The sequence below is a fragment of the Fragaria vesca genome, linkage group LG1 (assembly GCF_000184155.1).
Source record: "Fragaria vesca subsp. vesca linkage group LG1, FraVesHawaii_1.0, whole genome shotgun sequence".
Classification (NCBI taxonomy): domain Eukaryota; kingdom Viridiplantae; phylum Streptophyta; class Magnoliopsida; order Rosales; family Rosaceae; genus Fragaria; species Fragaria vesca.
The window spans coordinates 9,907,003-9,925,806 of NC_020491.1; the positions used below are offsets into that span (position 1 = coordinate 9,907,003).

An 18,804-nucleotide genomic window follows, 5' to 3' on the forward strand; every position below is an offset into this window, starting at 1 on the left:
TGTCCCAGCAAGTGGACTTACATAATAAGACTACTATAAACAGAGCATATGCTCATTGGATCAAGCTTGGTTCATGTTCTCCTACTGAAGTGAGATTTAAAGGATTAAGTGCTAGTCTAAAAGTGCTTGGTAATTAGATTATGAAGTTACTGAGATTGAAGGATTGGAAAAACTTCAGTTAAGTAATTCCAAGATCATTTCATTTTCTTGGGTTAAGACTTGGGAACAGTTCTTGAATGAATAATTGATATTCCAGATTCTTTTCTTACCGGCCTCCTGAGGGCTGCATTTGCTTATTCTTGAATGTTGATGAGGTTAACGATTCTTATCTGGAGTATTTGGGGCATGTGAACACGGCACCACGGTTGCATTGCTTGTTGAGAAACCTGATTTAGTCTCCCAAAACACCAAATTTGTCCGTCTGCTTAATTGCTTTGTGTGCTAGATAGCTTGCTATGTACACCACATGTCGCAGCAGCTTGGGGAAGATCTTCTTTTCTTGTCTTTTTTTTTTTTTTCCATTTCTATTAAATCAGATCATTTGTTAGTAGTTGTTGCTTACATGATAATTAGATTTACAGTGCCAGGTTATATCACAATGCCAGGTTTTTCCATCAAGTTCATTTCTTGATCATTTGGGTTAAGAGACTTGGGAGTAGTTCATGAGTGAATACGATTGATTGGGCTACACTTTATTTAAAATTTGAAACTGAGAATTCTTGAAGATACCAAAACCAAAAGGTAAACTAAACGAGGCTAGCTGGGAATGGAGCTAATCATATATGCATTTGATTATAACGCAGAGAATGAATGGCAGAAATTGAAGACCACATGTGTTGTGTATGGGCCTGAAGGCTAGCTGCGGCAGACAGAGAGCAGTGGCGGATGGGGTAACAGTGCTCCCATTTAAGGAGGTCTGGTAATATGATTGTGGGACATTCTCATCTTTCATGGGCCTGCATGATGGAGAATGGAGGGAGAGAGTGGGACTTGAGAGAGAGAGAGAGAGAGAGAGAGAGAGAGAGAGAGAGAGAGAGAGAGAGAGAGAGAGAGCTCGATCGTGTAGGAAATAATGGAGGAAAAGTGTGAGGGAATCGAAGAGATAAGAAATGATCGAGCTGGTAAGTCTGCTTCAACCAACGTTGGGAATAATATGCATATGCTGAAAGCACAACTGCTAAAGGTTGATCCGTTTTATTCTTTGCTGGAAAGCAACTGTTTTAAAAAGGGGGAAGCTTAACAAACTCACCCTAAAATTCTTCTTGTGTATATTCACATTGGACATATTGTTGCTTTTCCTAATCTACTAGCAAACAAGTTACTTCAACAAATTAGCATGTTAGGGTCCTTTCTCTTTTATCCTTGTGTCTGATTTAATATGTTTGATTGGAAGAAAACTAGAAATAATCTCAATAAGTAGAAAACTAGAATATTCGAAGAAAAACTAGAAAATCTCATGCCATGTTAAGCAATCACTAAAATTTACTCAAACTCACTAACACAACACTCGACGTACTAATTAGATCCGGATCTAAACCCTAACCCAAAATTTAAACTGATTTATATTAATGGTATTTCTTCCAGTAAAGATTGTTCCCAACTCAAGCAGTTTGAAACAAATCATAGCAAGGTTAAACAATATCTTTTTCTTTTTTTTGTGTGTGTGTGGAGATAATAGAATGTAGTTCAGTAGGAACTATTAGCTTTGCAAGGATTTGCTTAGTCCCATGCCACTTGATTGGATTAATCAAAGTAACTAGCAAGTAGCTAGCTAGATAGCACTTTGATTGTACTTGTTGTTATGTCTTTTAGCTCATTTAGCGTCTGAGTTTCCTCATCTTTTGACCTGAAAAGCTCTAAGACCTGGTTAAATAAAGCCGTAGACAATGGCAATCATAATCTTATGATAGCTTGTAAATTCAAGAAGAATCAACAAAGGGTCTTAACGTACACACATTGATAGCATATAAAAACGAAATATTTGCAGCCTTTGCAAATTGGCAAATGGCTCAAAGTGTTTCTAGCTTCCTGTATAATACAGAATTTTGGCTTCTTCATGAAGTATCCCCCGTACTGATCGAGTTTTGTTGCAGTACTTGTGTACGTTGTGGCTTGAAAATGGGTTTCTCTGCACCAAACAAAGGATGATCTCGTGCAATGGCAGCTTTGGATTGCTTAGAGAACAGAGGGACAGAGAATAGAAACCATGAATTAAGTGGTGTTGTAAAGCGACAGGGACTACTTTCGCAAGCAAAGATGAGCTCCAACCAATTTCTCAACAAGCGCACCTTCGAATTCTTTATATTTGAGTAGTGATACAAATTCTTTGTTTAACTCAATATTTATACACATGAAATTAATGCATGCTATGCCTCAATTTTGTTCTAAAGTTGTAAAATGATCGAGTCATTAAAATAATAGTTCTCAAAGTTGTAATATGAGTCTTTAAAGGTATAAAAAAAAATTAGTTACAACATTAATCCTCATGTGTCTTTAAGCACACATTTTACCACTTTAAGGACACATGATGACTAATGTTGTAACTAGAAAATTATACAACTTTAAGGACTCGTATTATAACTTCGGAGACTAATATTACTACTTTGATGACTCATTTTACAATTTTAAGATAAAATTGATACACAATATGTAATAACACATTGTAGAATTTTCCAATATGAAAAAAAGTTTTACAATACTTGTACAGTTGTATCAGTTAGGTGATAAACATGCAACTAACTATTTGTTTGTCGGCAGGATAAAACTGTTGACCTCCTAATTAGGATTTAGAAACTCATGACTAACATGAATAACTATGGACTTTCTGTTTTAGTTTAAGCAACTTGATAAGTTGATAATTTGTATAATCAAAATAAAAAAAAACAATCACATACTTTGAAAGTTGAAACAACACTACAAACAAGACTTCATGTCGATCCCTTTGCCAAAAAAGTTTCAACAACTTAGCCGACTACACAGGAACAATGACGTTTTCTCAAGAAAGAAAAGTAGAGTGACAAATGAACATTAATGATGATGTATTATAAAACTTCATATCATTCTCTTAATTTGAGTGTGTGATGTTAATTTATTAATTAATTAACATAATCTTTTTCAAAAGCAAGATTCGGATCACGTACCTTGTTGTAGGTAAAACTTACCACTATATTACCACTCTGTTAATTAACATATGTAACAGTTTTAGTCGTATAGAGGCCGCCGGGATGTCCTAAAAAGGACTCCGGCCTTCAAACTTATAAGGACCCGTATGCATTTCTCTTATGCATTCATTCTCTATAGTTCCTATAGTTTTTTAGCTGTTAAATTCCTGTGATTTCAATTTCTGTAACGCATCACCTTGTGGGTATACGTACTACCTCCATCATATCTTTTTTTTGAAAATACCTCCATCATATCTTTGTTGACAGTATATGTGGCAGAAAGTCTAACTTATCACGTAATTTTATTAAATAATATCAGCTGTCACGTAATATGAGATACATGTGGTATTCTAAAAGATGATTCATCTAACATTATGCTTTTAATTTTGGTTTTATGAAAATGACCAATAAGTTATATGTCATTCCGTAGTTTTCTACGTGTACATATGATTTTTTATAAATATACTTTGCGAAGCGGTCATCCCTTACCAAATTAAACTCCAAAAGAAAACAGTACTATTGGAATCAATAAACCTTGGGAGTCATTAAGTATTGATCGTTAATTGTGGTTGTTCTTCGAATGGGTCTAGAATGATCGATGTAGCATTTTCTAATGGTTTCCATTTAGTATTCATCTTTTCTCTTGAAATAAATTTCTTCTACGGAGATGGATTCTCCAAACAAATAAAGTACTTCGAATCTATATATCTATAACCAAAAGAATAAGAAGGAAGGAAAGAGGAAACTTAATTGGAATATGTATTACACACTCATATAGGTGTATATGGTATGTAATCAGAGTCAGGCTGTTAGCCTGTTACCCTTAAGCTTTAAACAATTGATGTAGTACGCTCATCAGCTAGGTATACTCATGCAGCATCCAAGCTAGATCTGATGAGGTTCAGCTCGATCAATTGTTAAGTCAGTTCAAACGTGACTTCCAACAAATTTGAATCAGAAATCTCATCCTTCTGTTAATTTAGTCCTTGTATATTATTGAACAAACACCTTAATAAGCTAAGCTAACTCCAATGTGCATGTTTCCAAGAACCTTTATCCCAACACATTTAAAATCAAATCTGCAGAAGAAGAAAAAAAACCCTAATATTACATCGAAGGGAATTCAGAAAAAAAACCAGAGAGGATGTTGAGGACGAAGGAGAACCGAAAACCCTAAAAAATTGAACGTGACGCACCAAATAGTGACACGTGACGCCTCCGTTCTCGTGGTGCGGGCCCCGCTCCATGCAGAGAGGAGCCTTTTTGCAGTTTCCACGTGAGCTGTCACATGATCAATGGACCGAGGAGTGAGCCCCCACCAATGTTGGTGCGCCACGTACTCGAGTGCTTTGCTTAGATCTGATCACGTGCACGTGGCGGCCTTTTCCAGAAGGCCAAATTAAACCCTAACTTGGTGCTCTGGCTTCTCTTTTTGTTGTTCAGGTATCTTATCACATCGATCACTACATGATTAGCTTAAGATTCTCTCTTAATTATTCTATTTTTTTCTATTTGATCTGCAAGTTAAAAAAATGACTTTCATTTTCCTAGTTAACTAGTTTATTAATTTCTCAATCATGATTATGAACCAACCACAATGACAAGCTAGTCGAGTCCTTTTCTGTTTTGTCCCTCTAAAATTATGACCATTTTATCTGAATCTTTCTCATTGTTTACTAGTTAGTGAACTCTTTGGTAAGTTGTAAGAGAGAAAGATAATATCCGAGGCTTAATTTTGGCTAAGAGTTAGGTTAAAGTTGTCTTGGCACGGCGTTCTGTTATACTTACGGATTATTATTACTACTGTTATTACTATGCAGGATTGGATCATGCATATGTAAGGCCAACTTCCAAGCAGTAGTAGGAAAAGCACTAAACAATTAATACAAGGCTACCTCTTGAGAATCAAACAAAAGTCTAACAACTACATATATTGATCATATCTCTATGACTGAATGCCATATTAAATTAAGCTCTATGGTGATCGAGGAGGGTTACTACTGCCAAAATGATAGTATATGATCTTGACCATGAACTTCCAAATTCCTTTTGCGCATATCAGTACCATATATACTTGCCGTCCAAACCCATTTCAGCATCAAATTTTTCACCAACCCTCTTATCCTCATTTGGAACGCATCCCAATTTCATCATCGAATTTAAAATGTGAAGGCTATGTATCCTGGTAACTGTGACACACATTTGTATCTGGAGCTCGAGTTCAAATTAATTGTAGCTATCTATTTCTTCATCAGGAATAATTAAGACCGACCTTCATTTTATTTCCAAATTTTAAACCAAAATTAATGGATCGTCGTCTTTGCCTTTTTACACATGGTCTGCTTGAACTTTCACGACCAATATATAAGAGCTCCCACTTGTGTTATGAAATGTTGAAAGGTCGATCCATAAAAATCCTTAAACACCAATCATTTGTGTAACAAACTCCTCCTCTTCTAACAGCATTTACATTATTAGCTAGCTGTTTAAAGTTCAAACATAGTAGGCTTCATGAGCACCACTACTTGGTTATTAGATGAGAGCTTATTAAGTAATAACAATAGCAATAGCTATTTCTATTGAACACATTCACATGTATGAAATATGCCGTACAATAATTTTGGGCACTCGTAGTAGTAGTGGTCCTATGTTTATTGTCGAGTCAACTAGCACAATGTATGGAATATATGTGCGTTCACCGCCCTAGCTATATCACAAGACTCGATCGATCACATAAAGAAGAAGAAGAAGAAGTTGATCATCCACATGCACATGCCATGCCAAGTCAATTTTCTTCATCTTCTTGCGCATGCACTTAACTATGTCGATCTATATATATTCAATTATTATTGTGTGTAGTCAACTACATATTGAAAGCTCCCTACTGCTGTTGTTCAAGATTATTAGGAGAGTTGAGTAGTTTCCATTTTTGTTACCCAAAATTATGGTAATGATAGATAAAGAACTTAAAGTTAACACAAATGATGTGAAAATGAAGTTTGGTACTCAAATTTTATCTATTGAATACTTGTATCCTAAAACAGGCCTTTCCTAAAACATGCCTAAGATGAGATTAATCTAAAAGTTAAGCGCATATATGGGTCAATAAGTCAAATCACATCAAATATTAAAAAAATGTACAAGAAATCTCATTTTCACAACACAGTGTACTTGAAATGAATATCTCATATCTTAAATTATACTCTATACTACCTTCAGAAAATGGTTTTATTCATTCATATATAAGTAAATACTAACCATTTTCCCCTTTCTTTTCATGCTTTTTAACAGAATTGTCCATTCAACTGTTGAAATATTATATATTACGTACATCGTTTAATTCAAGAGAGAGAGGCTGAATACGATCAGATTTGAAGGAAAAAAAAAAAAAAACCCGCAACATCAGACGCTCTGAGAGTTGCTAGTCGAGTTCTATAAATCATGAAAATTAGTCACATCCAATGTCAAAAACTCAAAATGTTAAAAAAACACTTTAAAATAATAAATAACATGACAATAAACATTTGTTACTAATGCATGTTGTTCAAGAACTCCCAACTGCCATCCATTACTTATAAATAAGATGCATGTAAATTATACACTCGAGCTCATTGATTGATTAAGAAAAAAACGTTCTACAAAATTTCAAAATCATAAACCTAAATACCAAATGCATGTTTTTGCCATGTGACTACCTGTGATGAGAACATGCCGACTGTCTCCATGGTCCCATGCAACATATATAACTGGGAATTACAAGTTTAAAACTTTAAATACAAACTATACAAAATTGGTAGATTAAACAAAAAAAGTCATCAAGGGCAACAATGTCAGTTCAGGAACTGTTAATAGCCTACATAGTAAGGAAGCTCTGAGCCCCTGAGAGGGATGGTTTGGTAAATTGAGGTCTTAAGTAGACATGGAAGCAGTTAGGGAGTCATCCTCCTATTCACTTGTGTTCAACGTCCCTTGCCTGCGAAGAAGAGGAGCTTTCTTGAGAGAGAGAGAGAGAGAGTAAGTACTCAAAGCAAAGCAACAGGATAAAGAAAGGAACAAGAATACAAATGACCAGTTAAAAACAGAGAGGCAACTCACTCTTGTTCTGATTCTCTTCCCTCCTTAAATCTTGTACCTAAAGCTCTCGCTTTCAAACGTTGTCACGCTTTCATATTCTTGTGCCTGCTTCTTCTTCTTCTTCTGGGCTCTCTTTTTGTTTTTTCCATTTTGGTCACTGTTTTGTTCATATGGGAATATAGTGGAAGAGTTGGTATTGGAAAGTTGGAAGAGAATTTGGGGAGAAGAAGAAGAAGATGTCTTGGAAAAGCAGAGGAGACTCTTCTTCTTCTAGAAATGTAATTTCACAGAAATGGACTCTCTTGCTTTGTTTAAGCTGCTTCTGTGCTGGAATGCTCTTCACCAATAGGTATTGTTTGTGTTTCAATCTTCTTTATAGTTCTTGAAAGGTGTGTTCTTGGGGATTGTTCTGTAATCAATCAGGTAGCTGAGACTTATTCCTGAAATGGGTTCAAGCCAATTCCGTGTTACTCAATTGGAGACTTTGTATCCTGAGATCTGTGATCAAATGGTTGTTATTGGTTTTTGATGCTAGATTTTGATAAATTTGTGATCTTTTATGTTCTACTTAGTTGGGTGAGTCTGAAATTTGAAGTCTTTGATGTGGGGATTGCATTTATGGTTACTTGTTTTCTGAATTACAGGAGTTATGTTACGAATTTAGTTGCGTTATGGTGAAATTATTCGAAAACTTATATATTGTTCATTTTCAGGATGTGGAGTGTTCCTGAAAGTAAAGGTATAACACGGAGAACAACATTGGAAGAGGAGAAGTTAAAATTAGTATCAGAGGGTTGCCATCCAAAAGCTGTAATGACTCATCCATTATTTGATTTCATGTTGTTGACAATTTGGATTATCAATTCATTTTCCTCATCCAAACTTCCTTATTGTTTATCTGATTTGGTCATTTTAGTTGCATCAGAAGGAAGTAAAGCGAGAAACTAAGGACATTATTGGAGAAGTTTTTAAGACTCATAATGCTATACAGTAAGTTATGCTCACCACAAAAGCTCTTAATTTCTCCAATTTTGGTTTATCTGCTAACGAAATTGGAAACTATTTTTGGTATGTTGAATCAGGACACTAGATAAGACTATTTCAAATTTAGAGATGGAATTAGCTGCTGCAAGGGCAACACAAGAGTCTATACGTAGTGGCGCCCCTTCATCAGGTGACTCGAAGACTGACTCATCTGGGAAGAGGAGGTATTTAATGGTTGTTGGAATCAATACTGCTTTTAGCAGCCGGAAAAGAAGAGATTCAGTTCGTGCTACTTGGATGCCTCAAGGTGGATAATTGCTTTCCTGATATTTTTTTCTTCCATATTTATGGGTGCTTATTTGTATATGTGGTCTGAACACTCTTGTTTGTGTAAACCATGGATTACAGGTGAGAAAAGAAAGAGGCTGGAGGAAGAGAAGGGTATCATCATTCGTTTTGTCATTGGTCATAGGTGTGTGTAATCTTCTTTCATTCTAGCTAATATGGATAGCACAATGTATTGAAGATGTGTTCTTTGTGTAGCGGTTAGAGTCTAAACTAAGTTGTTATTTGCCTACAAATTTCCTAAGCATTTTCAAGCTACCATAGGTTTTAAGATGGCTTCCAAGTTGCGAGTGTTTTTGGATGGTATTATCTTACAAATTGTTTCTCTTTCTTGTTCAGTGCCACATCAGGAGGCATTCTAGACAGAGCAGTTGAAGCCGAGGACAGAAAGCACGGAGATCTCCTGAGGCTGGTAACCCTTTTAACTTTTCTTCTGTTGTCACTTGATACTGTTTCCTTTGTTCTACATGCATGCTTACTCAGTTACTAAAACATAACATTTCACTCTAGAAAAAAAAAACACCTTGTGACTTCATGTCTATATCACTTGAGCAGGACCACGTTGAAGGATATCTGGAATTGTCTGCCAAGACAAAAATATATTTTGCTACTGCTGTTGCTACGTGGGATGCTGATTTTTATGTCAAAGTCGACGATGATGTCCACGTAAATATTGGTAATTCCAAAATTTAAGTAAACAGCAATGCATATATTTACTATGATGCTTTGAGAAGAAATGCAGAATAAAAGAAAAACTAAAAACTTAGCAACATGGTGTTCTCATCTCTTGTCCAATTACTGCAGCAACACTAGGAGAAACACTAGTTCGACACCGAAAGAAATCGCGTTTATACATTGGATGCATGAAATCTGGTCCTGTTCTGGCACAAAAGTAAGCCATTTCTTCCTTATTTCTTTTGTTCTTTGCTTCTTTAGAAAGCAAATTATTTGAGTTCTTGACTGACCATTTATTCAAACAGGGGAGTGAGATACCATGAACCTGAATATTGGAAATTTGGTGAACCTGGAAACAAGTATTTCCGTCATGCTACAGGACAGTTATACGCTATTTCAAAGGACTTGGCTACTTATATATCAATTAACCAGTAAGCTTCAAGCTTTATGTCTGCATAAAAATTAAATCATGTTTTGGATATTATTTGCTTTTGTCCTCTGGCACCTGTAAGGTTCACTTTTGTTTGATTTGTCAGGCATGTCCTCCACAAGTATGCGAATGAGGATGTCTCTTTGGGAGCTTGGTTTATTGGGCTTGATGTGGAGCATATAGATGATCGGAGACTGTGTTGTGGCACCCCACCTGGTAAGTGTACTTGTCATTAGTATCATGTTGCTAATGATTTGAATAGATAATCGTGTAGTCTGGGATGATCAAGATAAACATGACATGTCTGCTAGACAATACTGCTTCGAATCACACCAATCAGTGTTGTGTTCAGTTATGATATTCTCCAGAACAAAAATTTATCTAACAAAACAATCAGAAATCTGTGCTTCAAATCTCAGACCTTGACCTCAGTGTACTCCATTCTTAGTCTGTGGTTGTTCAGAAGTGCAATGAAGTTATCAAATCCATATTTGGTTAATTTGGGTGTAAAAATAAGAAAATATACTTGTTTCTTAACAGTAGAGACTGTAGAGTTGTTTAACTTTAATGTAATTTTTTGCTGCAGATTGTGAGTGGAAGGCCCAGGCAGGCAACGTCTGTGTTGCTTCATTTGATTGGAGTTGCAGTGGAATTTGTAGGTCAGCTGAGAGGATTAAGGAAGTCCATCGACGCTGCGGGGAAGGTGAAAACGCTTTATGGAGTGCTTCTTTCTAAGAAGTAGCTTGAAGCTCTTCCAATCTCAGGAAGATTTTTGGGCTTCAGTATAAAGGCAGGTGTGCTAGTCTTCTTGTTTTTTTTTTTGTCCCCCTTCTGTGCCTAGTATAGAAAATTATAATTTCACAATTGAGATATTAGAGAGAAAGCTTTGCAAAAATAGGACCACTTCCATTTTAATAGGGATTCTGGTCACTGAAGCTGCAAAAATAGGACCCCCATATATACAAATTCTTTGAGGCTTGAAGAGCCACCTTGTAAGTTACAGTTCTATGGTATCAAGTACTCAATAAATGCATATCTTTGTGAGTACTGTTTATGCCTGCCTTTCTTGTACAATCTTGTTTCACTAGTTTCACATAATATGATGAACAATTGAGCAACACATTATTTCTCATATTCATGTCCTTCCCACTTATCTTGTGATTCATCTGACCCTTGTCAGATTGTCAGTAATGCCACTTCTATAATGTCCCTTTACATAAATATAACAGTGAAGGACTAATCTGACAACTTTTATTTGTAGAGGGTCTTCAAAAGTAAAATTGAGCTGATAAACTTGTTAATTAGTTAGGTAGCACATGAACATAGATGAAACTTGAAAGGCAACCTATCAATGAGGTAGAGAGAAGCTGAAATTTTGCTTTCATGATACCTTTTTTTTTTTTTGTCCCCCACAGGGACAAGATGAATTTGAAAGTTCAAACTTCCTTTTAATGCTAATAAAAAGCAGTCAGACAAAATCTGAAGAACACTTGATTTACTAAATGAGAATTAGCAATACTGCCCAGAATCTTTGCTGTATGGGAACTTTACCCTATAACCAAAACAACTCCATACCTTCATTAGAAACCCCTTGAGAATTTACGGAGTTACATATAGGAAATCTTAACCTATAAGTAAAAGCTCTGGAAACTTAACCACAATATGACTGCATATCTGTAATTTACTGCTGTATTATACATAGGCTTCTGATGTACAAATAAGCATGTAATAATTGGTGGAAGTCTTAACTCTGTCCTTGATCAGTCCAGGCTTCCTACAAATCTTACTGACTAAAACTAGCACACAAGATTTCATGAGCCTCCTCTGTTTGCTTCAATCTTCCAGCAACTTACCACATAAGAGAACAAGGACAAACCAAGACAGTTCTATGCAGACATAGCATCTGATTCAAAGATGAGAACTTTTTGGTTTGATGGTATATGAGAAAATTCAACATAATATGTCTCCAAGCAGAAACTAACAAAGGAGTGAGAGAGCATAGCAATGAAGACAACTATAGCCTACTATGTATTGTTATTATCGTTTTCAGAACTCTACCATGGTTAATTATTAGTCGAAATAGAGATACTGCACTGCCTTCTGTGAATATCAATGTTACACAAAATATAAGTAGTAACCATGCTGAAGGCTCTGAACACCATTAAAACACATACACATTCCTAGCTACATGGAGACCTTCTATATATCATACACCGGTTATGGTTTTACGCAGCCACGGTTACTTATGCCATATCTATCTATCATTATGTTAGATATGTTTCTTTCTTTCACTAAAATTCCGAACTATGTCATACACCGATGTATAATAGAATTATAGAAATTTCCAAGTTTAAATCTGGGCCAAAAGGGAAAAACAAACACCAGAAATGAAAAAGTTTATACCTTTGTAAACCTCCGATGATAGGGACAGCGAGGGAGAAATGGAAAAATAGGAGCAGTGGCACGTGATATTGGCACGGCTCAATCAAAAAATAGAGCTCAAGCTCACATCGAGCGCTGTTTTCTTATTGAACCGGACCAATATCCCGTTATACCGATCCATCCATTCTCCTACCGCTAATTTGGCTTCAAAACAAACAAAGCCTTTTACCCTTTTCGTTAATAAACACAAAGAGAACACAGAACTAGAAACATACAAACCAGCAGAGAATCATACCAGAGGCTTAGGTGGTAGCAAGAAAATGAACAAAGAACAAGCTTTTGGGTGGTTTGGTATGAATGGGGAGGAAGGCAAAGTAGAAATGGGGCATTGGCTCAGAGAGAGAGAGAGGGAGAGGGAGAATACGAGAGAATAAGCAGAGAGGCAGAGAGAGTGAGAGGAAGGGGATGGAGTCTTAAAGAAGGTAATGCCCAAGAGAAACAAAGAGAGATGGGTAGCATTGAAGAAGTTGCATTAAAATCTCCAACCACCTCACAACAAAGGAAGTTGGGAATATTAATGGTACAAGAATCAAAAGGGAAAAACTTGAAGCCGAAAAAAAAAAAAAAAAACAGAGTTCACGGACACAAATCTGGAGGTTTAAATGTGGACATTAATGGATGATGGGGTAGGAGAAGAAGCTGATGTTCGTTCTGTTCAATCCGCATTTATGTATCAAAACAGAACACACAGAGAGAATTGGAGGGAAGAAAGAAGGAAGAAGAAGAGGGAACCTTTCTCTTGTTTTGTTTGGTTTCGGTTTTTAATTGGGTTCAGTACCTTTGTTTACTCTCCTATCCCATCCCATGAAGCAAAGCAGGGCACTAATTGGTACGTTTCCCCTTCTGTTTTCGTGTTTTGAATTCAAAACTACTCTATCCCCACTTCTCCAAATCGTCTCGAGTTTCTTTACTTCAAATGTCGTTTGCCTGCAATTCTTTGGGAAAGGCCCCTCTCTGCATTGCCAATGTGCATTAACTTTGTAGGCCTAACGAGCTTTGAGGTAACCCTAGTCCTATAGGACAATCCCTTACATGCTATGGCATTTAAACTCATACCTCAAATATACTTCCGGTATTGTTCATGTAGCCAATTGTTTCTTACTCATCATTTGATTACAGTGTGACCTACACAGAAGATGATTATTTCAAATAGTTAGAATGTCATAGCTTGCTTGTAAGAATAATGAGATGTTGAATTTAGATTAAAAGACAATTCAAGATTGGGTCACCGCGTCATATAATTTCATGGCTTACAGTAGCATACGCTTAGAGATGACTAAGTAGTATTCACTTCAAGATGTCTATAGTCGTGTTAAAGCGTTAAAGGAAAAAAAGAAAAAGAAAAAAAAGGGGGCTTTGCATCATAAGAGTTGGAAAAGACTAGGCAGCTTAATGATTGAAGAAGACGAGTTGCTTGACTTGGTTCTGTCAAGTTAACGTCAGATTCTACTATTTTAAACCCAGGACGACCATTATCTACTTGCCAAGACATTGAAGTCAATGAGTAGTGTTGCTTGGTCGAATCAATTGATATTGAGATGACACCAAATGAAATTACAATTTAACCTTACCCTTGCCTTCACACTTTGATGCCATTGCCCTCTCTTGAGTCTCTTTCAAATAGATTCTCCATCATTATATTGGGTAACAAATTGTGATCGATCGTATGACATAGGTGAATGAGGGAGTCGACTTGGGTGACCAGGTATGGTCACTTGCAAGTGACTAACACTAATGAGGAAGGGACACGTGTCCCGTTACAGAGTTTAAATTTGACTTTAAGGACATTGTAGAGGGTTATTGGTAATTGGTATTTATATTTAATTGTTTTTCTGGTCATGTGTCACTTCTTTATTGGTGTTGGTCACCTGCAAGTGACTAGACCTTGTCACATAAGTTTTTTCCGTGAATGAGACCCCAAATCTTATTCACAATGTATAGGTTTTTGAAACAGATTCAGGCCAAGATTCTTTCGTTATAGGCGGTGTAGTTTTTTCACGCGTTTAGTGAGACTATTTTTATTATGTCTTGAAGAAGATATAATTACTAACCAAAATTTTTGGTGTGTTGTTTATGTAGGTTCTTACAAAACAAATAAGGGAGTGACTATTTGCACGAAACAAATAACTCACTACATCTCCCATATACTGTTATACTATAGTATTAATCTTTGTCATCTAGTAAATGTTCGGAATTGACAAATTATCACAGTTGTACAATGTAAAGGTCTTAGATATGTTTTTCCATGATAAGTCAATAAGTAATCCATGTTAGATAATAGATAGTAAAAATTTGGTGTTGTCACAATTGAGCTTCATGCATGTTAGATCATGCTCTTCCATGATAAGTAGTTTTTCGATGAACTCTTCCATGATAAGTTATTATTCATGCTCCTGCTCATAATCAAAGGTCTTGCACCTATGAAAGTCTGAGAATCTGTGAGATGGTTCAACAATCTTAATTTAGAAAAAAAAAAAAAAAAAACAACTATAAATGGATACAGATTTGGGCTCAATTAAGTTGGGCTCTCTATGTGGGATAAATGAATATACACAGATTTGGGTCCAATCTAATATCGCTCCTTAAGTCGGTAAATCAAAATAATAATAGATAGATAAGTTAAATTCGTTGTTTTTTGTTTTCAGAAAACTATAAATTGAAAGATTCTATCATTGATTTGGAACAATTGAACCCTAATTCTCTCCTCGTCGCGATGTTGGGTTTTAGCAGAAACGTTGTCGTCAAGAAGTCTTACAAGTCGGAAGTCCCTCTCGGTTCGATTTCTCTTCTTCTTTTTTTCTTCGAATTCTCTTCTTTTGTTCTTGTACATAACATTCTCCTTTGTTATCGATCATTAGGACCCTTCTCTATTCTGCGTAAAGCCTTGGAATTTTTCTTCTTCTTCTTTCTGGGTCTCATGTTTAATCTTTGATATGTTTTGGTCGAGTGCGTATTTCAGGAAATTGTAGTGAATAAACTAGTTTCGATGACAATGTTGTTAATATGTGTTGTATGAATCAGAGAAATATCCTTTGAATCTATAAATATTCCATCTGGGTTCTTTTTGTAATCGTTAAATTTCGGTTCTTGAAGCCTATATTATGTTCATGGTTGCTTCGAAAATTTTGAAAGCTGAAAATAGAAAACAGTTGCGAGATTACCATGTTTGTTAATATGAGATAAGTTGCTTGTGTTATAAAGGGAAATTGATTCTATGCTTTGATTAAATAAGATTCAGGAATGTTGATCAATTTTTTCAATCTGTGTTGAAACTTACCGTTTGTGTATTTTTTATATTCCAGAGAAAAGGGAAGCTGAAGCTGCTCGCATCAGAGAGCAGCATCCTGATAGAGTACCGGTATGATTCTTCTTTGCTCTTGCAGTTTTAACTCTATGTTTCTCTTCTGTTTTGTTTTGAAATTCGTCGTCTTCTGTAGGTGATTGTTGAAAAGGCTGAAAAGAGTGATGTGCCTGATATTGAGAAGAACAAGTAAGTTGTCCTATTACATGTATTTATCTCTTATACATTTTGACATGGTCTTCTTCTTTGCTTCTGTTTTCTATATCTTAGATGTAGGCTCATTAAGTTATTGAGCTCAATTCCATATGCTTAAACATTAAATTTTTATATCGTCGTGTACATTAATCCTCCAAAGACAGCAGATTCTTTTGCAGTCATTATTAGTTTTTGTAAAGATGCCTAGTATTTTTTCTTAATTATTATTCTTGTTCATTCTGTGTCTGGGACAAACTCTTATGATCCCTTTTAATATAATACTTAGATACTGTAGTTATCCTCAAAGCCATATAAGGTTTCAAGTAAGATTTGGAAATCTAGCGAAACTGTTATGAAATTCTCTTACATTCCAGAGGTAAAGAGTTCCAAATTTTTGGAAAAAGAAGTACTGAATTTCATGTTACCTTCTTTGCTTGAATGTAGATACCTGGTGCCTGCCGATATTACTGTTGGGCAGTTAGTCTTTGTGATCCGGAAAAAGATCAAGCTTGATGCTGACCAGGCAATTTTCGTTTTCGTTAAGGATATTTTGCCACCTACAGGTCAGATGAAACTCTTTGTTGTATTACTTTCTCCTTTCAGTACTCTATGTCTTCTAAGTTCTGTAACGTTTGTTTGTTGTTTTGTTGCAGCTGCTTTGATGTCTTCAATTTATGAGGAAAATAAGGACGAGGATGGTTTTCTTTATATGACATACAGTGGCGAGAGCACATTTGGGACGTGCTGAAATATCCGAAATGGCTAAATAGAAAAAAAAACTTAAAAGAGTTGTAATTATCTCAAGTCCATTAGTTTTTACTTTTATATTCTGTGTTGATGCATTTGCTGAGACAGAAGTCTTTAGTTTCAGGTTGATGACTGTTTATTTTCTATTAAGAAACGTGTTTTCCTCAAATTGATTCCATGTGTTATTTTAATTTTTCTAACTGTTGAAACTCATCGAGCTAGGATGGATAGTTTCTACAGGGAATGGAATGTGAATCCACTACAAGGAATGATTTGTGTTTGACAATGAAACTGGATTAGTCAAAGGAAAGGCGAACCATCATTATTCAGTAAAATATGTTACAAAATTTATTTTGGGTACAATTTCTTATGAATATGTACGAGTCATTGAAGTTCAAATGGGCACGCAATACTTTACAAGCCAAGGACTTTCTTGAAAGCTGCTTTTTTTACCTTTGACATGAGCTTAGCTTTGGTGCCCTTCTTCTTTTTCCCTTTCTTATCTTCCTCATTTTTCTCTTCTTCGTCTTCATTTCCATCTCCATTTCCATCTCCATCATCTTCATCATCTACTTCTTCTATTTCTTCTTCTTCTTCATCTATTTCTTCTTCTTCTTCTTCTTCTTCTGATCCTCTTTCGGATCCTCCCTCCTCTGATCCTCTTTCGGATCCTCCTTCCTCTGATCCTGATCGTTCTTCATCCTCATCTTCAGAACCGGACGAGCCTCCAAATAATCCCATAGTGCCTGCAATTCTTTTCAGTTAGCTAGCAAGGTAAAAGAGTTATCCATTTCAGGAAACACGTAACTGGAATCTGAACTACATAAAACTATCCAGGATCAAAAAGATGAGAGGATCAGACAAGGGTTCTGCATTTACGAATTCTTGAATCAAACCCAATGACCGAGCCACATCAAAGAGTTCGAGTGAAAGAAAGTACCTAATTCTCAGACAACTATAGCTGATCAGAAACAATGAAGCTGCTTCCAAGAATTATATGTTTATATACATAGACCTCTTGTCAAAACTCAAAACTGTCAGGTTACGCAGGTAGCTTCTTGGTTGGATAAGAATGTTTTATACTTTATATAACTAGAAAACGAGCAACAATAGAAGGAAATGCTTTGCCAAAATAGCAGTTTCCATGTTTGGGAAATATTTCATGCATTTCAACCATTCAAGTGTTAGGATCAACAAAGATCCCGCGCAGTCAGGGAAACCGAAAATCTCTCTTTCTTATGGAGCTCATGACCAGAATAGACTTATGGTCTTCCTTTGATTCCACTTTCCATGGTGATCTCAAAGTGTCTTCTGCTGTTGGGGACTATCATAGACAAGAAAGAGTCTGGCCATTGTTGAGGACTGAAGAACATGTAACAATCTTGAAAGTTGTATTTTAAAGATTATTGTGGAAAGGCAACTAATCAAGATCATAGTGAGCGACCTTGATGTGTTATTTGGACAAGTTGTTTTTCCCAATTTATTTTATATGCTTGCTTTTGCATATGTAACAAAAGCTGGAATAGCTCAGCTGGTTAGAGCGTGTGGCTGTTAACCACAAGGTCGGAGGTTCGAACCCTCCTTCTAGCGTTTTGAGAAATTTTCATAAACTTTTCACAACGTGGCACAGCATATTTTCTTTTTGTTTTCCTCATAAACTAAACTAATCACAACGAGGCGCACCCAAATTAGATGTTTACCACTTTATCGAAAAAATTATGATGTTTTCCACTTTATAAAAAAAATTAGATGTTTTCCACCATAAATATATTTAGGGTTCACTCCCTTTCTGGTTTTTGTTCACTGAAATGGCATCTCCATCCTTTGGATTATACAAAGCTAGAGTTAAATTTTAGACCACCAAAACCTATATTATTCGTAGAAGTTTTGCATCTCCAACCCATATAGAGTCAAAACTCAAACATATTTTAATCATTAATTATTTTTATATCATTGTTTAATCACACATGTAGTTTTTTAATAATAAAATATGACAATGACTCACACCAACTAAACTAATAAATTATAGGTTTGGTCCTATTTGGTTGAGTCAAAATGTGACACTATTTAGGTAAATCTTATTTTAGCTTAACTTGGATAGTGAGTTGGAGATGAATTTTTACAAAATCTAAACCTATTATAGGTTTTAGACCAAGGATTGTAGAAACTCTAATCGTTGGTGTTTTTGAATAGAGACTAGGGATGCGAGTGAAGAATTTATTCATCACCGATATCTCCCACAGTGGTTGTAATCTTAGATCTTACTATATAATAAAGTTTACATTTGTTTTCACCTACTGTCCTAGCTACTCGGATATATACTCGGATATATACTCGGATATATATATATATATATATATACAGTCCGTTTCAGATACGAACGTTCGCACCGCCTTACGGTGCGGATTTCCCTCCATTCGCCACCATACGGCGTCGGCGAGGGCGCACCT

At 35.8% G+C, this 18,804-nt stretch overlaps 2 protein-coding genes and 1 non-coding gene across 3 annotated transcripts; all 3 read left to right on the plus strand.

Moving 5' to 3' along the window:
• Positions 1-7,159: 7,159 nt before the first annotated feature.
• Positions 7,160-10,751, plus strand: LOC101292929 (probable beta-1,3-galactosyltransferase 2-like). Its single transcript, XM_004287901.1, has 11 exons — positions 7,160-7,584; positions 7,949-8,045; positions 8,152-8,225; positions 8,318-8,526; positions 8,628-8,691; positions 8,904-8,976; positions 9,120-9,240; positions 9,369-9,456; positions 9,545-9,670; positions 9,776-9,885; positions 10,256-10,751. The coding sequence occupies exons 1-11, from the start codon at positions 7,472-7,474 to the stop codon at positions 10,402-10,404; spliced, it is 1,224 nt and encodes a 407-aa protein (XP_004287949.1). The 5' UTR covers positions 7,160-7,471; the 3' UTR covers positions 10,405-10,751.
• Positions 10,752-14,824: 4,073 nt separating this feature from the next.
• LOC101300001 (autophagy-related protein 8C-like) lies at positions 14,825-16,535 on the plus strand. The gene is made up of 5 exons (XM_004289122.1): positions 14,825-14,885; positions 15,414-15,469; positions 15,549-15,601; positions 16,052-16,170; positions 16,261-16,535. Exons 1-5 carry the CDS (start codon positions 14,825-14,827, stop codon positions 16,353-16,355), a joined length of 384 nt encoding a protein of 127 aa, XP_004289170.1. The 3' UTR covers positions 16,356-16,535.
• Positions 16,536-17,870: 1,335 nt separating this feature from the next.
• On the plus strand, positions 17,871-17,944 carry TRNAN-GUU. Its single transcript has one exon. It is a non-coding gene; the product is annotated as a tRNA-Asn (tRNA).
• The last annotated feature ends 860 nt before the right edge of the window (positions 17,945-18,804 follow it).